Consider the following 18612-nt stretch of genomic DNA (forward strand, 5'->3'; position numbering starts at 1 on the left):
GATATCTTGTGTAGATAGTTTGGGTCGGAAGCCTAGAAGATTGAAGGAGATGTGCTGGTGTTCTTCAAGATGCTGTTGTAGACGTCGTAATATTATTCGTTCGAGGAGCTTACCGGTATAAGAGAGCAAGAGGGTAAGAAAACGGAATGAGTGTCATTGGTGGAAATTTAAAAATGCGTGAGCTTACCTTTCTCTCTCTCTCTCTCTCTCTCTCTCTCTCTCTCTCTCTCTCTCTCTCTCTCTCTCTCTCTCTCTCTCTCTCTCTCTCTCTCTCTCTCTCTCTCTCAAATTTGGGGGGCGGGCCGACACGCACGTCTAGCAACACTCCGTTTCTCGCACATCTCTTTCTCACTGTACTAAACGTGCTTTTAGTTCATCCCGTCTCAGTGGTCACTTTTCCTCCCCTTACCACCGGCATTGGCTGCCTGCCACTCCTCTGTTGTCCTCAAGCATCGGCATTTCGCTGCCGTCGTTCTTCCATCATTTTTGCCGCCTACTCGGCCTTGTAGTCACTGCGCACTCCTTTTTGCAACGCGTACAAGCGGTTGCGGGACGCGCCAGAACGAAGTGCGAGGGGCGCGTCGGGTGGAGAATGGGCGTGAGCCGCCACGGCTTCGACTTGACGTCCCCTTAGCAACTGGTCGGCAGCGGTGCGAACGCAGCACCACCGCAACCAATGCCGCCGACGGCACCACTGGCATCATCCCTCTTCGCACGCGCTCTGTCGTTCTGTTTTCTTCTGTCGCTTTCTGTCCGCAGATCGATGGTGCAAATGTTTTCCGAAATTTGCCATCTATTGCTTATACACTAATGAACATCTATTCACGAGCTCTCGTCGGCGCGTGATGGTTAGGGCACAAGCCTCGTGGGGGGCGTCCTCTAGTCCGGTATGCCCTGGTCCTGGTTGGCTGCTCCTGCCCTTTCAGTCGGCATGCACCTGGTCGAGATGTCCAACTGGTCAGCCGGTCCACCCAGTGCTCGTACGTGTGGTGGTTATTGGGTGTGAAAGACGGGCACTGTTGGCATTCCATACCAGATGGTGCAGGGCGCCGGGCGGGGTGCACAAGCTGCTGGAGCTGTAGTATTGGGTGCACTCTAAGAAAAAAGGGTGTGGTAGTTTCTCCCTTAAGGGTGAAACAAGAATGTATTATATATGCTCCCTAAGAGATAGAAAGATTCTCCCTATAAGAGGGAGACAGCGTTTCTCCCCCTAAGATTGGAGGAAGATTTCCCCTTTCGTGAGCTAATGGAGGAGCGTTCCTCCTCCTGGCCGCGTCACCCGAGCAAGGCTTGTTATGCGAGAAAGGCCTAGCGAGCTGATCGGTTTGAGGATCGAGGAAGTACACATACGTAGGTTGTTGTGTGCGCTTAAAATGCGCTAAAATAACCAAGAAATTACCTACCGAGCACCAAAACTGCGGTTAGCAAGCCATGCTAGAGTGAACTAGAAGTTTTAGAGTGGCCCGACCGGCCGCCCGGAGAGGTGCTCGTTTCGCGCAGAAAATAGCGGCGGCGCTGTAGTCAACGACCATTGAAAGCGAAAGCGGCGGCTGGCCGCGCGCACGGCCGCGCGCCCAGCCGGGCCAGGAAACGCTTTACGCGTGGAGCGCTGGAAATTTTTTCTGCGGGTCGTCCAATTGCTGAAATGTACTGTAGGTACAGTGGACTGTGGGTAACGAAATGAAAAATAAACGCTGCAGCTCATTTTGCGTTAGTTTTGCCTTTCCCGCTCGACAACAAGGAAAATTACGGATTTTCTTTCAGTGCAGCATTCGTAACGGATTCTAAATAAAGTAATTACAGCGACATTTTCGCTATTCCAATGTCCTATAAAAAAGTATTTTGCGTTGAATTGACTAATATGAACCAGTTTATGATTGCTTTATGATTGTGTCCTTATTGGGCTGCTTGATGGACATGACACGAAAAAATATGAGAACTGGGATGATAGCTTCTCAGAAAAATTTCTTAGTTATTGTCTTGCAATTTACGCTCGGACTGCAGTTATGTGGGTTACTATCGTAAGTTGTTGCGTTTGTTTTTTATTGCGTGAGTTGTTATTATAGCAGTATTTAAGCAGTGGCCCGCTTGGGATAATTACGGGTCACCGTGGTGGCCGAACAGAAAATGACACGCGCAAGCGAGAGATCTTTTTAGAGTGGTTAGCTCAGTTATCTCAGTTGTCCCAATGACCGTCTTTCATAGAACTATTCCCGCAACGTTCTATTAATGGCACCACCTTTCACCTGATTCGATCAAGAAAGGAGTTGAATCAGATTAACACAAATTTAATTCGCAAGTATGCTGACAGTACAATACACGCACATAAAACAAATGCAAAACATAGATCAGAAGATATATTGACCGCGACAAAAATGAAATATAACACGTCTACTATAGAGGTAAAGGTTCAAGAAGGCTAACATGGAGGTTCAAATAAACGGAACTGGAACAAATACACATTTTGTTTTTATTTTCAATAGCCCAGCAAATGAAATGTAACGCGGGAAATCATGCACAAAGTCTACACATGTAAAGGTTTAGGAATAACGGTAACATGGAGATTTAAATTGACATTTTTGGTCAACGCATTTTCATAACTCGCCCTCGATCATTAGCGACGGCTAAGTTTAAGGTGTTGCTCCCACCTCCGCATGTAATCACGGAACTTGTTTTAACATTTTATGTAGAAATGAATCCGTGTCGAAATGTATACAGAACCAAACCAAATTTGTGGTCAAGGTCTCACGTGCTGGTCGCTACCAACGCCGTTAAGGTGTTTGTTGTGAATAAGGGCTGCAGCACATCCATAGCGCTGTCATGGTGGAGCTCCTTGTCGCTGAAGCAACCGGTAAAAACGTCCTAGAGATCGCTAATAAACTTTAAAAAATGCGCGGAAGGATTCAGAAGTCCCCCCAAATTACAAGAGGTAGTAAACACAGTGGCATCGTCCCCTGGCATGCAGGAAGGAGTAGTTGGTCCCGCAGACTTGGCACTTCGTTTTCAGTGCACACTTTCTTACCAAGTGCCTGCGACAAAGTAGGTTAATAAAATAAGCCCACTAACGACAGTACACGCATCAACGGTAGGGGTATCCCAGAAGAAGGCTTTTGGTATTTTCGTTCCAAATAGGAACGTAAAAAACAGTAAACTTTTTGCAGCATAGAATGTGCGCTCCGCCGCTTTTGCTTCATGCGCAGTCAAGAAGGGGAAGGGAAGAACATTCCTGGTGCCTGTCCGTCAAATTAATCCCTCGTTAACTCGAACTCTACTATATCTCAAAATATCTTCTCGAAACTTTTTCTCACCGTGTTTACCTCCCATAGGCGGTACGCATTTGCCTGCTTTATCTCAAAACGTTTTTTCGGAGGACCACGGATGTCTCGCAATACTGGCAGAGAGGACACAAGGCAAAGTCCGCTGCAGGCAGCTGATAAGGTCCCCGTTCGAATGATTACTCCCACTACTCGCCGAACGCGGTCGTGAAGTGCAAGTTTACGCGGACTACGCGTCCCCGTTACCGGAATTAATGCTGTTTGGCGCATAAGATAGCTGTGGACGACGCAGCTGATCATGCGGACGAGGAGGAGCCTCCAGAAGTGCCTACAACGGCAGAAACAACATACATGCTGCGTCTGCTTTGTAACAAGGTAGAATGTAGCGGTGGCGACCACCAATTCATGCGATGCGTTGAGAATTCTCGGGTACGCTTTTCTGGGATGCAGATGCGAACGCGAATCAGCCGAGCGCAACACAGCTGTTTCTTTCTTCTGCAATAATAAAAGTTTCTTTTTCTTGCGAATTATTTTGCCTTTATTACGACATCTCCCCTGTGCAATAGTGCTTTTGTTAGCAGCACTATATATATAGCTGTTATTTCAGGGACCTGGCTACAAATTTTCTGCATTTGATTTAACTCGAAACTCCGCGCTTATCTGAAAATTTTCAGCTAATTTTACGACTTTGAGTTAACGAGAGATTACTGTATATCAACAATTAACGTTTTCAGAAAACGCATACAAAATGAGAAAGTATCGTTGGGGGGGGGGGGGGGGGAGGGAGGAGGGGAGGTCGATAATTTTATGGCGGGTCGTACTAGTTTAAAGTTTGCTCAAGCGGAGTCATAATGTTTCTGCGTCTACTTTCTAAGCCAGCTGACCAAAGGCGTAGGATCGATTCCCGGCCACGGCGGCTGCTTTTGTGATGGAGGATAAAAGCGAAAAACGCCCGTGTCTTCGAGATTTCGGCGCACGTTAAAGATCCCCAGGTGGTCAAAATTAATCCGGAGCCCTCCAGTAGCGCTTGCCTCATCGCCTGTGTACCGCCGGCGCGTTAAACCTCATAATCCAAAATAAATCAGCTTCGCAAGCGCAAAACACCGCAGCGAGCAACGCAAATACTATTGCCGCGCGCAGGCTGGGAGCTGGTGCCGGGGAGCGCCGGCTGTTCAGTTGTTGACGACAGCAGCGCCGCCGCTATACCGGTTTTATTTTCTGCGCGAAAGTCGACCCGGCGGAGCAATGGGAGAGGCCGCCGCTCGGGCCACTCTAAAACTTCTAGTACACTCTAGCCATGCCGCCAATCGTATACGCGCGACTTCTTGCATTCGTCTCGTTGCGCGCTCCGCCTACGCGTTCAGGGCTTACGCGCCGCCGTGAACACAGTAGAAGTCATACCGATTGCTTTCAAAATGCCGCCTTTATTTCCGAAAGGCTCGTAACCCCGCCGTTCACCGCACACGAGATCACAAGCATCCAATGCGGCCGTTTGAGAACAACCAGTTGTTGTTAGTCGTCTTACCTTGCTACAACCAATGCATCAAAACGCGGATCGTCTGCAATCGTAAATCTCAGCGCAAAGGCAATGCAGGCAACACGAAAAACGTATGCGTCGCTGTCGCATCCGTCGCATCCTCGACAATGCTCGCCCTCTAGCGTGCTCGAAGTAAAGCAATCGTAAACGTTTTAAAATGACCGATAGATGACGCAAAAGAAAAGTAGGGGTGGGGAGGGGCAAAGCATCACCATCAGTGGGCACTTACATCAAGGCGTTTCTTATTATAGCCAACATCACGGAGGCCGCATGTGGGCGGGCACATATTGGGAAGAAACATAGCACAACACAGCGACATACACTTCATTAAAGGCACTGCCAACGCACAATACACAACATCGCAAGCATAATACACGTATACACCACCACATATAGTACACTTTTGACATGTCCGCATGATCACAAGCCACAACTAAACATTGAAACGGCGACAAAGTATTTGTAACCCTGATCGCCGAGAATGCAGGTAGGAACAGTGAGATCGTTGCTTGTTTCGAAAACCCACGGCAGTGCGTAAGCCTTAGGTGGGTTTTGTTATTTCATCAAATGTAACCCGTGAAATTGCAAACTTTTATTAAATTGAGGGTTTGTAAGAAGCAGTAAAATAGTTCAAAGAAGAAAAATTACGCCCATCTTCCCGCGAGGGAACCCTGATGTGATGCGAGGCATCGGGGGGTTCGATTGGTGTTTCCATTGGGTTGATTCTCTAAATCGGGTGAAACGTGTTCTGAACGCGTAGGATGCATTCCATCACATGCGGGTGTTCTCATACGCGGGAAGATGGGCGTTATTTTCATTCTTTTACTGAGAGAGAGACTGGTTGCCGTTTTTCGAGCGAGAGCGAGCGCTTGACTGAACCGCCGCAGCGCGTTACCCGCTTTATATTCACAGCGCCTGAAGGAGAGGAGACAGCGGAGGAGAGTCGCGCATGCGCGCGCTTGCGGCGCCGGAGCAGACGCGAGCGTAGCGAAGCGCACATGTGCAGCTGTTATGCTAATGAGACGGAGTGAGAGTGTTGCATGCAGCTGTCGGAGAGAAGACCGGGAGAGAGTTGCACATGTGCAGTGAGCGTGCGGACGCCGCGACGACAACAACAACGCTGATGGAGGGACATGCCCGACAGCAAGAGATGCGTCGCATCTCAAAAACGTTTCACGAAACCGTACGGCAGGTATGTTTGGGTAATGACACTCATTGCCTCGCCTTCGCTCTTTTAGCGTAGAGCGCACCACTGGTCTGGCAACCATTCAGCCAAGATGTTACCGAATGGGGGCCTTTTGTTGCTGGTAACTGATGCGTCAATATGCTGCGGTCCGTGCTCGTTGACGAAAAAAGGGGCAGTTTGCTATCATCGCTGACCTCTTTTACCCTTGGGCGTCAGTATAAAACGTCCACAAATGCAGTGGTAACGTTGAACAGGGCGCAGGCAAGTCGCCCACAGCAAGCATGCAGCGGTGCCCACAGACGTGCTTCAAACACACGGCTGGCGAGCCGTGCGTTAACGTGGCGGGCACATGGTAATAATAAAAAAGAAAGACAGCGAGAAAACAAGCAAGCAGCACACCGCAGGGGAGGTGTTGCTCATAGTCGTCGTATGCGCCCGATCGTCGAAAGCCACAGTGCAATGATGAACGGTTTCGTTTTTGGCGTCGGCGCCGACAGCAGATTGCAGACGACAGGGGAGAATATTTCCTCCCCCATTTCGGTATTTCGTAGAGGCCGTACAGGCGTAATTAGCTAAAGGGAGAATCTCGCTGGTCCGGGGGAGAAAACCCCTCTTTCTACCCTTTTTTCTTAGAGTGTGGAGCACGTTTGATAGAGAAGGGTGGATGGGAGTAGAAGCAGGTCTGCGGTGTGTGGTTACCCCCGGCTAGGTAAACAGTGGGTGGGGTGGCAGGAATTGTCGGCGTTCGTGTCTGTACTGTGACTGTATCCCGCGCTGCTATAGGTGGTATTCGTTGAAAAAGTTTAGCTGTCAGTTTCTTCGCTTGGCAACACTGGAAACAGCCACAGACATGGCCGAAGCGCCGCAGAAATGGCGCGGCGTGGGCCACTGCACCCGCACGCCGAAGAAAAAAGAACACCGGTGTGCGTCGTCTGCTCCGTTTTCAACCCGATTCTCAACGGTGGTGTCAACATAGATGTTATTAATCGCACTCACATTGGACTCGAGGCAATACTTTGCGTTCGTTGAGGTAGAGTTTGTTAACGTGAAACACAGTCATGTGCTTAGCACGGACAAGTACCGCCATCCCGCGGAGCCCGACGGAACGAGTGACGGCGTACTCACACGGTTGCCTGCATGCGCGCCTCGCCAGTGAATACAAGCAATAGAAGGGAGTCTCCTCTGGGTCTTCGTTGTCTTCGGAAGTGGCCCGTAGAGCACGTGCTCGGGTGGTGGCGGGTGACGTCTCACTTCCGTCGAAGAACTCGTGTCCATGAATCCACAATAGATAGATGGTCCACGTGCATACCTTAAAATCATAGGCTACCACATGGAGCAAAGTGGCGGTATTTTAAGTTTAGCGAAATTAAAACATGGCATGCAGAGTGCCACTCTACATTCATGTAGACATGCTGAATGGGCAGGACACGCTACACCCATGTATGTGTGCTCATCTGCCTGCAAGTTATTGTGACCGTTTCGTGTGTGTGTGTGTGTGTGTGTGTGTGTGTGTGTGTGTGTGTGTGTTTTGTTGTAAATTTGTAACTCACTCCCCCACCCCCCCGAAATGCCTCTGACCTTGAGGGTGCAAAAAATACACAAATATTATAAATTTTAATTGTGCTTATTTTCTGAGATCCCACAGGCTCATCGGCGGGCTGTTTCTCGTGGATTTTGTTCGCACGTCTCCTGCGCGCCTATCGAAAGCAAATCATACAATGCTTGCTAGTGCTACATGAAACTGATGATTGTTTTCGAAGGCGGCGTTCAGTCCGGGATGGCGGTTCCAACTTTGTGATGTACGGGGAACGAGTGGCAGAAGGCTGTGCAAGGAACGAGTGACAAAGTGCGCAAGGTAAAGCCACGCCACTCCTTTCATTTTCTAACTGCTGCGGCGCCGTTAATCGCGACGGAAAATTTCGATTTCTCCCGTCTACATACGTCTAAGAAAACCAAATGACGCTTCTACAACACAGCAACGCCATTGGTACAAAAGGCAGAAACTAATATCAGCCCTTTAGGCCCAACACAGGCATGCCCCTTCAAGAAGAAGGAAAATCTCCTCGAGGGTAAAGTGTGTTCTTTATCTTTGTCGGCTTCCGGTGCCGCAGAACACGTTTCTCTCCGCCTCTTCTGTTCGTGGGGTCGGGCAGTGCTCAAGGGAGACAGAGAGCAAAACAACGAAAAAGGAAGCTCAAGAGCGGCGGCAGAAAAGGTTATCTCTGTAAGTCGAGCGTATACGCAAACGGGCCACGGGTGTTTACACGCTTGAATGGGAAAGAAAAACTGCGGAAGGAGCACGGAGAAGCCTCGCGTCGCGAGCTACACGAACTGGTGGGACGGGCAAACAGGCAGCGCCCTCGTAGCGGTTGATAAGCCGCCTTTATCCGAGGAGGGGAGATGCAAGGATATCTTCTAGTTTTAGCAACAACCACGATTTTGAAGTGCAAACGCTCCTTGTTTTTCCTACTTCTAAAGCGGCACCCTGTTCTTGGCCCCGCATTTCCATGCACCAGTACGCCGGCGAGTGGAACCTTGCGCGTAATGCGCAGTAATGTTTGCCCCTACTTTAATGCGCCCCATCAGTGCGTGATACTGGTTGGGACGAATGATCCAATTCGAATACGTATTTAGGTATGTAATAGAATTATCGGCGATTACGTATCTCGAAGACAAAACAATGGAAAACAACGGAAAACGGAAACCGAAAAAAGCGTGACGTACCACCGAGCGGAGCCAATGGCTGCGCGCATCTCTAACCAACAAGGGCCTTGTCCTGTATCTCTAGTGGTCTTGCGCCTGGCCGGTGAAGTCACAGCTTCTGCAGTGCTTTGGAGGCGCGATGAGAGGGTAAAACCTTCAGGCCTCATTGCCGGCCCTTTTAATGAACGAATGACTAGGCTAATACTCAACGCTTTTAAAACCATTTCTGCGGCAGCACGTTCCTTGGATAGTACTCTGCAGCGACTGAGCACGCAAAATCGCAACCTTTGGAACCCTGTCGAGGGCCCCTTTAAATGACTGCCGTAAAAATTAGAAAAAGCATAACGGAGTAACGGAGTTAATCAAAGATGCCTGTATTGAACCAAGACTACAAATTATCCTTATGGTCGAACTATCTGCATTTCAGTTGTCTCATCTGGTACTCGCGCTTTCTTCAAGCTTCAGGAATAGCGCCTGTGCGCAATTGTCTATTTGCTGAAAATTTGAGTACACATTATTTGGTTCCCGGCGATCTCTGTGGCACCATATGATACTGCAGGACGCTTAGCGCTGACGAGGCCGTCCATCTTCAATGGCGTTCGTTCGAGCATGGAACAGGAGGCCAGTGAGGCTGATCCAATTGTGCTCAAAAGCGGGTTAGCGACAACCAAAGCGTTTTAGATGCTAAGAGTCTTACAGTGGCAGCCGCCTAGTGACCTTAAATACTGGCTAGGATGTACATGCTGGTTAGGTGGCTGAACGGCATCTTTAGTTCGTGTCCAGATCTTTGAATACTTTCACGCTACGGAAGCTCCTTCTTGAGACAATTTTTTACGCTCTCTTAAATAATCAGCACAAAGCATGTGCTCCGCAATACTCTTGGGCCTTTGAGCCTCCTGGGGCTCGTCGATGTGCGTGAATCACCGCAGGCGATTATCAGCAATAGCAACTGCTCCTGCTGAGACGGTTTTTTCAAGCCGCCTCCTGTTATCGCTCATGGCGGCTGTCATGGTTATATGTTCTGTTTGATACTTTTAGTTTTTCTAAGAAGCATGACATCATATCTTACTTAAATTAAGCAGGAAGTTCAGCCGCAATCCTTCCGTACCTATTATTTCCGCCGGAACGCTTCCTCGGATGCTGCAAGTTCGACTCAGCTCGTGCATAGCCTGTGCTCCTCGGTCGCTCTCGTGAGATCCGGATCTCATCTTACCATCTCTGTATATGCGAGTGGGCCTACACAGCGCGCACACTAATACAGTGAGCAGCGCATGAAGAGATCCATCCGCAAGTGCGAGTGCGCTGGCTTGAACGACCCACTTGAAGTGCATTTTTAAAACTTGTTAAAATTTTGGGTACTTTGTTTTTTTCACGCTTAATTTCAACAAAGCATGCTCACCGCAATGTTTTTTAAGTGTTTTTCTCTTTGTACCGGCCATTTCTCGACCTTCATTGCGGTCATAGGCTTCTTACAAACCACCTGAGTGTCACCGTTATACTGCTAACAGCTTTGTAGCTGCAAAACAATAAAAATAGCGCAGCATGTTTTTGACGTAGGTCATAGAGAGCAACCTTGGCTTTAATTTGCGAAAGTTCGAAACAAATCAGATGGCCTTTTGACCTTCAAAATTTACCAAAGCGCGTTACATAGCTGCATCACGGTGCTTTTTTTTTTTTTCAAATTGAACCATCTTGAACAAATATACTAAAATTGGCAGGAAGATTGAAGAAAAATAGAAAAATAATACTAAAAAATTTCAACCACCTAGCTTGTCTAGACTCCGAGAAAAAAACGCATTTAGGCAATTTTCAAATTTTTTCCCAATTTGGGAATTTTTATTCAAGAGAATTTGCTCTGCAAGTCAAACGCGAATACGTTAAATCATTTTAGGGAATGGAAAGCCTTTACATAAAAAGAACTATGGCAATAGCTGCAGTAGTTATTTTACAGTCGTAGAAGTTTCAAATTTCCCGCGAGCCGCTCAACGCGCCAGTGACCCGAGCCGGCTTTGGGAATTTTTTTGGAGGAAGCGAATTTTTTTCAATGAAGTAACTTCACGGATCTTTTCGCCTGTGCAAAAAAAAAAAAAAGCTTTTTATAATTTTTTTTGACAAAATTAAATATGTCGAGCAGACACGCCTGTACCATATCTCATGAGGACACCCTAGCCAGGAAAACATCGCCGCGACCTCGGTCTCAGCACCACGATGGCTTAGCCGCCGAGCCACCGTGGAAGGTCCCCGATACAACCATTTTACACGCATAAACAGCTACCGTCTTCATTCCGGTCATTTTACGGCAATCAGCTGACACAAAGCGACGACAGGGACCACGCTGCCACCGCGCGAAATCTCCTGTACTCAGAAAACAAAGAAGGAGCGCACCCGTGAGTGGTCGTTGAAGGGAGCAGCTGAGACAACACCAGTTCCCAAAAGGCGGGGTGGGCGATAAGAGATTAAAGGGCGCTATCTATCCTCCGTGCCCCGCCTGTTTGCAAGCCACAACCGTCGACACCAGGGGGCGTAGGAATACAGGGGCAAGGGGAGTTTCCCGATGCCTAACGGCAAGTGATGTTCCTTCTTTGACGGGGTTTATTGGGAACCTTCTGCGTCCACCGTCATTCTGCGCACCGTGCTACCTGGCTCAAAGCGGCGTTTTATTTTAATTATAACTTTCTTCTTTGATTTCGTGTCTAAATGAAAGTTGATCATGAGGAACCTCGGCGTCGACACGAACGGTACAAGAACCCAAGGAAGGCCAGAAGAGAACCAAGGCATGACAGCCGTGTAGAAGATAAATGACTGCCGAAGCTGATCCATGATTGATTTGAGATTAATATTATTATGGTTGTATCGTGGATTAAGGTGAAATGTTGGAGATTAAGCTAGAATAAGGTATGATTAAGGTGAATTAAGATTAAGGACGGTAAAATACCATCGCGACTGTGTCGACGGGTGGACGCGTACATCAAAGGTGCCCGTCACCTTACTACGTCAGGCTTTAACGTTCGAAGCAGATAAGGAGGTTTTAAGTGCCCCGAGAAATTATTCGCAGCACCGCTACTACCTTCCACTGATGACTCCGTAACCCATTCATGCGTGTAGGCGCGTTGTTCACAAGGAGGCGGCTATAGTGGTTCCCGACCACAATACCAATGGTGATTTTAAAGACAGTAGTTTCGTATTAAAGCTGCGAGCTTACACGAGTCCACGCAGAAAACTGGCCAAGAAACCAGAAATCAATAACTTATATTAGAAGTGACGCGTCGTAGCAGGATATCGGTGAAGCAACTAGAAATTGTTAACATGAGAATAGGCATACACCCACAAGCTGAAGTTTGGCGGTGACATGACACGTGCCTACAGATGATACAGACAGAAAAGCTGGAAACTTTGATTAGACCTTATTATGATTCGGGAACTAGACCTTAAGAATTACAAGACTAAGAATGCACACGTTTATTAGGATTTGCATCAACACAACTTGTGCTGTCCAGCCTCGGCCGGCTCGGTCACGCTTGTTTAATTTCTATTATAGCACCATGGATGATAGTGCAAACCGACGCAGTGCTCTTTGTGCGATCTGCGTTACTTTACAAAACGATGGATCGTTACGAATGCTTACGGTCAATATCCGCACCAGCGTGTGCGGATGTTGGCCCTAAGTCACAAGTAGAAAACAATGTAGGATAACGAGAAAGAAACACTAGAGAAGGAAGTGCAGAAGATGAAGAATAAAAATGCGAACATCATCATCATCATCGTCGCCGTCGTCGTCGAGTGCTCGAAGCTGTGCCTGGTGACCACCTCGAGAGAACACATGCTGCACCGCCATTGACGTTCACTCCAAAGGCAACGGAAAATACCTTGCAGCTGTTGGCCGCCTCCTCAACACTCCGCTGTCGCACCTGCAGGTGGCGGTCAGGAACCCTTGACACTTAATTTGTGCTTACTTACGCCGAAGTGTACCAGCCCACCGCAAGGCACCAAGCACCTTCGGCTCAATGCCGACGAGCTGTATGAAATGTACAGCTGCGCCTACCCACGGCCCCTCGCCGAAAAGCCCGGAAGCGCCGGATTGCTGCAGGACGATACTGCATATATGTGCCGCAAAACGAATTTCCCCTACGGCTCCGCCTTCATAATCACGCCAGAGGTTTAGTACTATGCCAACAACGCCTGCCTGTCCCACGCGAGCCGGCGCTGCGGTACCGGCATGTTCAGCTGCCGCGGGTCGTCGGCCGACAAGCCCGGCTGTCAGCCGTCCGAGTACCGGGCATGCGCAGTGGGAACACCAGAGAAAAGGAACACGCCGGCACAGCTTTTCGTATCCACAAGACTCCCGCCCGGCGTCACAAGCGGCATGTACGCCCTCGAGCGTGAGACGTGCATGCTTCCAAAGCCACGAACTCGAGGTGACCAAGGTTAGCGTGGTCAGCTGGAACGGCACTACAATTCACGAGCCGTACGGGAGGCCCAGCAGCCCTGTGCTTGAATTCAACAAGGTTCTCAGCGGCATCGCGGCGGAGCATGTGCGCAGCGTGCAGACCACGCTGCAAGACGTGCAGGCGGCGCATGCTCCGCCTTTTCGGCGCCTTCACGGAGCTAATGGGCTGGTGGCTAAAGAATGGTGTGAACGTCCACGACATGGTATGGAACACGACGGTCGTCTTCCCTCACCACAGGGGTCTGCCCCCCCCCATGGTTGCTGCGCTCGCAGGTCGCGGCCTTCCTGAACAAGGAGGTGCACAAGCTAGACCCCGTGGACATGACACCATAGGTGACGCCGTGCTGTGGAGCTCGTGCTGTGGAAAGCGGCTCACGTCCTAAAGCTCCGCTATAGTGCTGTTGCGGAGACAGCGGGATGACCCGTGCAGCGGAACCTCCAAGACTGCGACGCGAGAGACTGGCTTGCTGTGTGCGTGTGCGTGTGCGCGGGAACTGTTTGTTCTGCTACAGTGCCAGCAGCCAGTTTAAAGTTGGCTCCTTCGCTCACTTCGCTCGCTTGATGTCTTTTTTTTTTTTTTTGCCGGTAAACATGCTGATTGCGAAAGAGCTGCGCGTTAGGAGCGGTGCCATGAAAGCATGGCTGTTACATCATGTTTATTTAACAATTCGTTGGCGTGGTACTTTGTGTTTTGTTAAAAAAGGAAGACGTTCGAGAAATTCCCTCGGTTGTTGTTCTGTTGTCCGTATTCCTCATTTCTGATCACTCTGTAGCGTCCGAGTGCGGTGAAAAAGGCGCGGAGGACTTCTATCAAATGTAGGGAAATGTCCACAGGTGGAGATAAGAAGGATTACGAAAAGGGGAAAGGTGAGTTCAGTTGTTCAACACAAATCTGTGAACCCTCTTGGTCATGTAACCAGAAGGCCCATGATATCGCCCAGGGGAGTCCTCCCTACCAACCTTCACTGGGGCATCAGATGGGGCCATGGCGGTCCCATTGGCTCTACCAAGCGATGCGCATGCGTGCCAAGCCAGTAAATGCCCCATGAGACTACCGCCTAAGTTGACGCCGCTAGTTGTAGCCATCAAAGTGCCTATGCTGTAACCCCTCTCTTCAATCCCAAAGCAACCCCTTACCAGTCACTCACAACCCGAACGCGCTCCCCGGCATCTTCGGGAGAGGCGGCCATTGCACGTGCGATGACTTATTGACCCGCCCAACATTTGTTTAGTTGTGATTTGAATACGGCCATTCAATTTTTTTCCGATGGAACATTTTTTTGGGGGCTCTCAATAATTCTTAAAAATCTACCCGCCTCCCACGCAGACAAGTTGCAGCTCGAGAGCTAGCCGTCCGAGCTGGGCTAAGGCTCTTGAAGGCCAATCAACCCACGACAGCTTTTTAGCTTTCCAGTAAATCACTTGTCCCTACATCCACTTTCACAGGCGCTATCCTTCAGCCCACTGGTGACTGTTTATCGCAGAGGAACGCTACTGGCACCCTCTCCAAACCAATACCCTTCCCTGTCGCGCCAGGCTACATGCGGTTTATCTGTCTCTATTTCCCTGCCCTTAATACGGCGACTTCGCACTCCTTGAAACTGTCTCACATCCTTTGGCAATGCCCCCACTGCCAATTTCCTGTCACCACTTCTAGGAGCACTAGTCGGAGGCCGTTTTGAGCATCTCAGATCCTCAAGTCCAGCGAGGACTTGCTGAACGGACAGCTCACGCCACCGGCATTCTCCAAGCGCTGGTGAACGCTCGTCGGTAACCGAACTGATACTTCAATAAAGCTTGCGCGTTGTCTCTTCCCGCACGCAGTTGGCTGTGTAGTTGTTGTTGTTCATCTTTTTATGGGACATAGTCACATGAGGGATTGGCAAGGAATTGGATGATTCACGCGCACAACACAAACTGCCGGAGATGATGTTGATGGCCATAATGATGATTGTTAGAGACAATGATCTCGTAGCTAAAGCTATGAGCTTGCACGAGTTCCGGCAGGAGGGGGCCAAGAAACCAAAAATTATTAATTTTAAGTGCCGGATCCTCGCAGGGGATTGGCAGAGATTGCGTTGTGCTGCTGAGCCCAACAACGCGAGTTCGAACTCAGCCGCAGTGGATGCCTTTCACATAGAGGCGAGAAGCGAAAACGCCCGGGTGCTGAGATTTAGGCGCAACCTAAAGGTCCCCAGGTGGTCAAACTTAATACGGAGCCTTCCACAACGGCGCGGTTCATAGTCCAGGTGTAACTGTGGCGCTTTAAAACCCCCAAATTTGCATCTTTCTATATTGGTGGCGAAACAAAAAAATTATAATTAAAATCGCAATGTATACGTACGCCCCATTATAAAGAATTGGCTTTGAGATGGCACGCGTCTTCAGAGGGGATAGATTCAGTAGCTCTAAAATTTAATTACACCTTTCAAGGCTTCTGACGTAATACCTAACGAAGATTAACAAGACAGGGAACCCACTATAGCTTATTAGGATTTATACAAACAAATGTTCTGCTTTCGAGAATTTGTCGGCGTGTTCTCGCTTCCTTTTGTATTAGGAGATTTGGATTAACAGTGATGACTGACGCCAGACTCTTTTACAAAAAACGGTAAGTGAGCCTGATTAATAAACAGTGTGAGCTGTTGTTGGCCTAAATCGCCGGAATCATATACTCGTCCCCGAGACTTCAAAGCGGCGCCAGCACCGACTCTGGCGACAGTAATCTCTTCGCTAATCATCTGGTGAATACTCCCGTGCGGAGCAGGAACGCACGACTGCCCCATCATAGCTGATGAAGTGGTGTTTTTAAAGCGAAGCTTTGTATGCTTCACAGATGGCATATGCCACATTGAAAATGCAATGCAGAAAAGCCAACTTTCGTTTACGATGATGATGATCGTGGACAAGGTTAAAAAAGGTTTGCTAGAATCTAACCTAGGTTCCATCGCGTTATGACGCCGACGTCTATCCGATTTCTACATCCCGGCACGGTCGAAGCAGTTTTTATTTAAGAGGGGTGCAAGGATGTGTAAAATGAGATAGTAAAACCATGCATCCTCCGTTTAACGACGACTATAGTTGAACAGGAAGCTTTCTTCGTGCGAAGTGAAATATTAAAGGGTCAAAGTCAAAGCCGCTGAGATCAAAAGTCCAAACTACGCGCGAGTCTGTCAAAACTCAACGAATAAAAGTCCAAACCGTCTGCGAGTCAAAGTCAAACTCGGACGACAACCAAGGAGTCCCTCACGAGAAAGTTTCACGTTGAACCACCGTCGTCGTCGTTAGACGAAGAGGAGCATTATTTATTTAACTGCAATTCGGCCGATGATACCACTTACCGTCACCTCTGTTCCATTTCTCTCGGTTGTCTATCTGGCTCTCAAAAAAAAGGCATTGCAATTCGAAAATAAACGACGGGAAGGGAGAAGAAAGTCGAGAGGAAGAAGCGAAACGCAAAGCTCCAGCGACCGAAGCCGTGCCTGATGACCAACTTTAAAGAACAAGCCGGCCCCGCCCTTCAAGTGGACTTCAAAGGCAACGGAAAAACCTCCAGGCTGATGGCCGCTCTTTCCTGCACACCGCCGTCGCCACCAACGGTGCCTGGCAGAAAGCGCTGGCACCCATCTTGTGCTCACTTACGCCAAGATGTGCCCGCCCACGGCAAGGCAGCTGGCGCCTTCGGCTCAGCGCCGACGATCTGTACGGCCACCACCAAATGTACCGCAGCGGCTATACACGGCCCACAGCCGAAAAATTCGCAAGCGCCGTACAGCTGCAGGGCGACGCGCCATACTGGTGCCGCAAAACGCATCCCCCTTACATCTCCGCCTCCATCATACCGGAGGGTATACGCCACTAACGCCTGCCTCTCCCACGCGAGACGGCGCTGCGGCGGAGTGTTCAGCTGCTGCGGGCCGTCAGCTGACAAGCAGGGCTGCCAGTCGTCCGAGTACCATCCATGCGGAATGGGGACACCAAGGCAAAAGAACACGCCGGCGCAGCGTCTCGTATCCACGAGTCTGCCGCCCGGCGTCACCAGCGGCGTGCACGACTTCGACCGTGAGACGTGCTCCCCAATCCGCGGACTCGAGGTGACCAAGGTTAGCGTAGTGGGCTGGAACGGCACTACCATCTATCAGCCGTACGTAAGACCCAGTAGCCCTGTGCTCGACTTCAACCGGAGTCCTAGAGGGGTCACGGCGGAGGATGTGCGTGGCGTGCAGACCAGGCTGCAAGACGTGCAGGCGGCGCTGCTACGCCTTTTCAGTGCCTCCACGGTGATGGTGGGCCAAGTGCTAGTGAATGCTCTGAGCGTCCTGAAGCTGCTACATGGCACAATAGACGACACCACGGTCGTCTTTCCTCCCCACAGAGGTCCGCCCTTCTGACGGTTACTTCGCTCGCTGGTCGGAACCTACGTGAACTGCGAGTGGCGTGCTAGACCCCGTGGACACCCCAGTACAGAAGATAGGGCATTCGTGAACGTGTTGCTCGAACTGTGCGAAAGCGACTTACGACCTAAGCTACGCGAGTCCTGCCGTGGAAGGGAACGATATTATTACCCATGTAGTTGACCCTCTCAGACCTCGATGCGGGGAAGCGTTTGCCATGCCTTAGTGTGCGTGTGCGTGGGAAGAGGGGCGCGAAGAACTGCAAAATGTTCATTCTGCTACAATGCCAGTAGCCAGTGCAAGGTGACGAACCGTGTTGGTCATGCGGTCCGTCGCTGCTTGCCACCTGCGTACGGTAGCAGCGGTGCCACCAATTCACGCGTACGTCTTTACATTTTCTTGTGTGCGACGATGTTTCATAAAGCTGGGAATACGTTCAGAATACGTCGGTTGTTCTTGCCCCCATATCTTAATTACTCATACTCGAGAGCGGCCCAGTGTGGTGAAAAAGGCCGGGACGGACTTTTATAAAATAGGTTGAAGGCGGAAAGGGGGGAATTAGTAGGTGTAGTGGAGAAGTAAAGTGAACTGATTGGTCGACAAAAATGTTGCACAATTCAGCAAATAGAACAATAGATATCGCATCCCATTAATAGTCGCCGGAGGTTGCTTCTACTTCATTTTGTGTTTGTGCGTCGTAAGCGATAAGGCCTGTCGGTAGAATTTTCACGACGCTCTGTTCATTTTTAAGTCACTCTGTCAGCAGAAGAGCACAGAACGACAGAGTGGCGTAAGCGCGTGGAGAGAACTCCTTCGAGAAGGGAGAGAGTTGCCTTCGCCATGCTGGCTACGTCGCCAGGGAGACAATTCGCGGCGCGGCTATAGCAAGCTCTGGCTCGACAAGTATCCTGACTCTCACCACCGCTTTCATACGCGTTGTACAATCGATTCTGCAGCAGGTACGGGCGGCAAAAAAAAAAAAAAAAGGAATTGGAATCACGGTTACGGATTGTACTGGTAGACGAGAAAAAAAGCTATAGGCTGTCAATACCACTGCGGTAACGAGCAAA

General features: G+C 49.6%; 1 protein-coding gene across 1 annotated transcript; it reads left to right on the forward strand.

The window, feature by feature from the left end:
- Window positions 1–17116: 17116 nt before the first annotated feature.
- On the forward strand, window positions 17117–17539 carry LOC144168344 (putative exonuclease GOR). The gene has a single exon (XM_077697348.1). It carries the CDS (start codon window positions 17117–17119, stop codon window positions 17537–17539), a length of 423 nt encoding a protein of 140 aa, XP_077553474.1.
- Window positions 17540–18612: the final 1073 nt, after the last annotated feature.

The sequence above is a fragment of the Haemaphysalis longicornis genome, unplaced genomic scaffold (genome assembly GCF_048455015.1).
Source record: "Haemaphysalis longicornis isolate Haplotype H1 unplaced genomic scaffold, Haemaphysalis longicornis Haplotype H1 scaffold_2, whole genome shotgun sequence".
In the NCBI taxonomy this organism is placed as follows: Eukaryota; Metazoa; Arthropoda; class Arachnida; order Ixodida; family Ixodidae; genus Haemaphysalis; species Haemaphysalis longicornis.

What these genes read in the sequence shown, in the direction of transcription:
- LOC144168344 (XM_077697348.1), top strand. Translation starts at nt 17,117, where the DNA reads ATGGGGACACCAAGGCAAAAGAACACGCCGGCGCAGCGTCTCGTATCC.